The sequence below is a fragment of the Pygoscelis adeliae genome, unplaced genomic scaffold, assembly GCF_000699105.1.
Source record: "Pygoscelis adeliae isolate BGI_AS28 unplaced genomic scaffold, ASM69910v1 Scaffold298, whole genome shotgun sequence".
In the NCBI taxonomy this organism is placed as follows: domain Eukaryota; kingdom Metazoa; phylum Chordata; class Aves; order Sphenisciformes; family Spheniscidae; genus Pygoscelis; species Pygoscelis adeliae.
Genome location: NW_008825303.1, coordinates 4005117 through 4009470, shown reverse-complemented (window position 1 = coordinate 4009470; position 4354 = coordinate 4005117). Strand labels below are relative to the sequence as shown.

Below are 4354 nucleotides of genomic sequence, written 5' to 3'. Positions count from 1 at the left end.
AAGGTACCTGCTGCTGCCCGGGCAGGGCGAACACCGCTCCGAGTATCTCCTCTCCCGCCTGGCTGGGAAAAGGAGGGGTGGAGACACCCCAATAAATCACGTTGGGCTGCGTTGTGTAATTTATTTTATAAAAATATTAATTCGATTGGGTGGTTTCTTCCCCCTAGAGCTGACCCAGGGTCCTGAAGCTTTTGAGCACCACGCTGGGAGCAGAGAGGGTCTGCGAGTCCCGTTTGATGCTGCTGCGAGTGTCCCCGCATCCCTGGCGAGCACCCCTGCATCCCTGGCGCGGTTAGCCTGAGGCCTGGCCAGCTCAGCTCACCCCACAGTTGCGCTCACGCCTCTTTCAGCTCCTGGAAGATGAGGTTGCGCCGGGCCAGGATCTTGGCCGCCCTCCTGGTGAGCAGCTTCTCCTGCACCAGGGGCCGCAGCATGGTGTAGCTCTGCAGGTTGCAGTGGGTGAGCATCATCCCCACGTCGGCGTGGGCAGGGAGCTCCAGGGCTCGCCAAAGATCCTGCAAGGCCTTGGCCGTGGCCAGCGCGCTGCTCTCGTGGAGAGGCTGCTGCACGTACCTTCTCAGCAGGTTCTTCAGCTTGTAGGAAGTGGCCTGGGGCAGCTTTTCTTTGATCAAGGACAACATATCCACGTAACCACACACAATGTGGGAGAAGTCCACTTTCCTGCCCATGGCATCCAGGGCTTTAAAGAAAGTGGGCAGCTCCAGAGCCCAGAAGTTATAGACGATGAGGATGGGCCTGGGGAGCAGGGAGAGGTACCAGAGGAGGTGCTGCATCCCCACCTCCATGGAGACGCCCTGGGAGAGCAGCGCCAGCACCGACTCGGGCGTCTGAATCAGCGTCTTGAAGGTGTGCTCTCCATTTGCCACCGCTACCTCCTTGATGCACTGGGCTGTGGACGGGAAAGGATGGGGCTGGAGTAAGTATTTGGGGGGTACCCCTCTCTGCCCCCCAGCCCCCTGTGCCTGGGAAAGGCAATGCTCACTTCTCTGGTCAACCTTCAAGCTGAGGAACACCAAGGTGCTCAGCTCCAACTCGTCGTCCCGGGGGCTGGTGGGGCCAGTGTTGTAATAGGGAGAGGTGCCACTTGCAGACCACATGGGGCTGGAGGGCTTCTTGCTGTAATTGGGTTTGCTGGAAGCCTGCAAGAGATTGGAGGAGGGGGCCAAGTCTCATCTGCCTGCTTGGACCTGGCTGGGAAGGCATGAGGAGCACCCTTGGGTGCACCATTGGCCATGCGCAAGGACCTGGTTGTGTGCAATGCCATGAAACCCACAGGGTCGGATGTCCCGGCACTGCCAGAGATGGGTTGGGTGTGTGTGTTGTGTCTCAGGAGTGGGCTGGTCATGGGGAGTCCTGCTGAGAGCCCAAAACCAGGGTCTGGGCCAAGTGAGCAAGAGCAGAGCTCTGAATGCAGCTCATCCTAAGCGGGGGGTGGGATCCAGGCAGTGGCCAGAGGGACACAACACGCAGGTCCAGGGACTTGCTGTCCCTTTCTGCACATCTCATGTGGATGCAGCTCGTGGGGGGGACATAAACGTGGCTGGGCAACCTCACCACGTGACATACCACTAGACTGAAAGATCTGCTTGGTGTCTAGAGAAAAAGGGACCGAATCGGGCCAGGAGGAGGTTTGGTGCCTCTCCAGGCTCAGCAGATCCAGTGCCTACAGCGGTGCTTCCCGAGGGTGAGTAAAAGCAACCACACCAACCGTCCCCTGCCCAGCCTCGGCAGGGATGGACATCCACAGTGAATATCTCCCTACGGGAAGAGTAGGACAGCAATACATTCAAGAGGCTCCAACCTCGGTTGTCCTTCCTCTTTCCGCCAGGGACAATCCTGCACCTCTGGCCTGGGCACCCTGCAGCGATGGGGCGTCCGTCTCCCTCCGCACTAGCTCTCTGCATCTTCACCCGCAGCCCAGAAGTGGTGGAAACGTGGCTGGACCGATGTCTGCAGGCACATGAGCAAAACCAAGCACTCCCCAGCTCAGGGGATGTGGGACGAGTGGAAACGGCCTCAAGTTGCGCCAGGGGAGGTTTAGATTGGACGTGAGGAAAAATTTCTTTACTGAAAGAGTGGTTGAACATTGGACCAGGCTGCCCAGGGAAGTGGTGGAGTCCCCATCCCTGGGGGTATTTAAAAGACGGGTAGATGAGGCGCTGAGGGACATGGTTTAGTGGGCATGGGGGTGTTGGGTTGACGGTTGGACTCGATGATCTTAGAGGTCTTTTCCAACCTTAATGATTCTATGATTCTATGATTGCTTAAATGCCAGGATAAAATTAGGTGTTTGAAGGGCATATGGGGCTGCTCTGCCTGGGAAGGGACAGGAGGAGGATGGTACTGGTGGTGGGGTGGTGGCCGTGCCCCGTGTCCCGCTCGCCTGGCTGTGCCCAGAGTGACCCAGCTGGCCTGAAGGGAGTTAGATGAACCAAACTTGGCAACAAAATGTGACCACAGATGCTCTTGTTACCCAAACCAGCAACAAGCAAATTGAATTTCTATGCAAAAAGGTTTTACGGCAGGGTTAAGCAGAGAGGGAAAATGTGCGGAATTTTGGGGGAGGAAAATCACCCGTTCAGAGACACATGCTCATAGCACCGCGGCGGCCGTGGACGACGGATCCGGGCACAGCCAGGCACTGGCGATGCTCTTGCGGCTTCAGCTCGGCGTGCAGAGCATGACAGTACCCAGGTGACCCCACAAAGGTTCCTCCCCAGCCCCAGAATCTCCCTTTAGATGTCTGAGCCTCTAGGCAGGTCTTCAGCCCTTGCCTGCCACCCCCTGAAGGCTGCATCTTCCCTGGGCTGCATCCCGCTGCCTCATCCCATTGCTCAGCCTTTTTTCTCACTCAGCTGCCATTTTTTCCCCCTTTTCCAGGCTTTAAACCAATTTTTCCCAGCTCTCAAGGTTGCACTTTTCTAGTGCCCAGCACCAGACCATCGGTGAGATGTTTATACCCCTGGGACCTCTCTCTCTTCAGCCTGCACCTTTGCTACACCCTTAAATCCACATCATACCAAAGGACACCTGATTCATGCAGGGATTTCTCACAGTAAGCTGCCAACATCCCCAAAAGTCCCAGCCTCAGGATTTTTTGGCACTAGCAGGGAGCGGGGACAGGGTTTTAGCCTCACAACTCTTTTTTTTCCCCCCTCCGTTAGAGATGAATTAGGAGAGCAAGGAAAAACAGAAAAGGAAAAACGAATAAGGAAGCCAGCAGCGGGCTGGGATTTAATCTAGAAACAGCTTTATTGAAGAGTAAGAAGAGCTTCTGCATTAGTTTATACAAAAAAAAATGGGGCTGTTAACCCCTCATTAAGCCAGTGATGGAAAACCAACCCCCCCAATCCCAAATCAGCCGCACTCGCCTCCATTTGCAAAGGGAACCCCTGCTCGTCCTGGTGATGGGGTATCCCAGCAGGGATCCCATGCCCTTGGTTCATCTAACCACCTCGGCCGGGGCCATTTGGTTGCCACACACCAGTTTGCAGCATCAGTGCTGTGAAATGTCACCGCAGGGAGCTCAGAAATGTCACTTTGGGGATGCTCAGGTGGGCCCTTAGCCGCTCTGGTGGCTCCCGGGAGCTTCTCAGCCTGCATAGGTACAGGACTGATGAACTCTCTGAGCACGGATGCTACATTCAACTTGCAAACTTGATTTTTACATGAAAATTGATTTTTTTGAAGCTGAGAACAACCTTCCCAGCGAGGCGGAAAGGAAGAGGCCTTAAGGACCGACTCAAAAGGGTCACCTTGGGGGTTCAGCTGGTGTGGGATCCCAGCTCAGAGCAAATCAAGGTGGGGTTTGCTGCCTGCGAGAGAGGACACTGGCTGCTCCAGAATACCAGGAGATACTGGCAAAGGTCCTAGCCCAGGAGGACTAGATTTGGGATGGCCCAGAGGCCCTGTCACTTGAGAGCAACCCAAGGGGAAGAGAAAGATGCAAGCAAGTCTCTGGCCAATGCTAGGAAGGGAGAAGGCTTGGCTTTGAGCATGGCGTGAAGAAAGGGAAAGGCACCCCAGAGATGATGGGGTGCAGCTGCCTCTTCTGCCTGCGGCGTGGCTCAGCAAGGAGGGAGGTCTGGCATTACACTCACCGCCGTGTCTTCCTCGCTGTCCTCCGAGCTGCAGATGATGATGCTGGTGTCTTCTGTGGAAGGAACAGGAGGGTGCTGAAGCTTCAAGACTGTGATTTTTGGATCACACCGGGTTTCCCATGGGAGGACTGACCTTATCTCCTGATTTTTGCTGCAGAGGGTAAACGCTTCTACCAGGACTATGAACCACCCAGCCCTTGGGTGCTCTCGGATTCACCCCAAGTGGGGGCAAC

At 55.7% G+C, this 4354-nt stretch overlaps 1 protein-coding gene across 1 annotated transcript in view; it reads right to left on the bottom strand.

Moving 5' to 3' along the window:
* Positions 1-335: 335 nt before the first annotated feature.
* Positions 336-4354, bottom strand: part of PML (promyelocytic leukemia) — a 7474-nt gene continuing 3455 nt past the window's right edge. The window contains exons 7-9 of the mRNA XM_009330124.1: positions 4122-4174; positions 1004-1160; positions 336-910 (exon numbers count right to left, since the gene is read on the bottom strand). Coding sequence (XP_009328399.1) covers positions 336-910; positions 1004-1160; positions 4122-4174 — 785 coding nt within the window. The remainder of the gene's footprint in view (positions 911-1003; positions 1161-4121; positions 4175-4354) is intronic.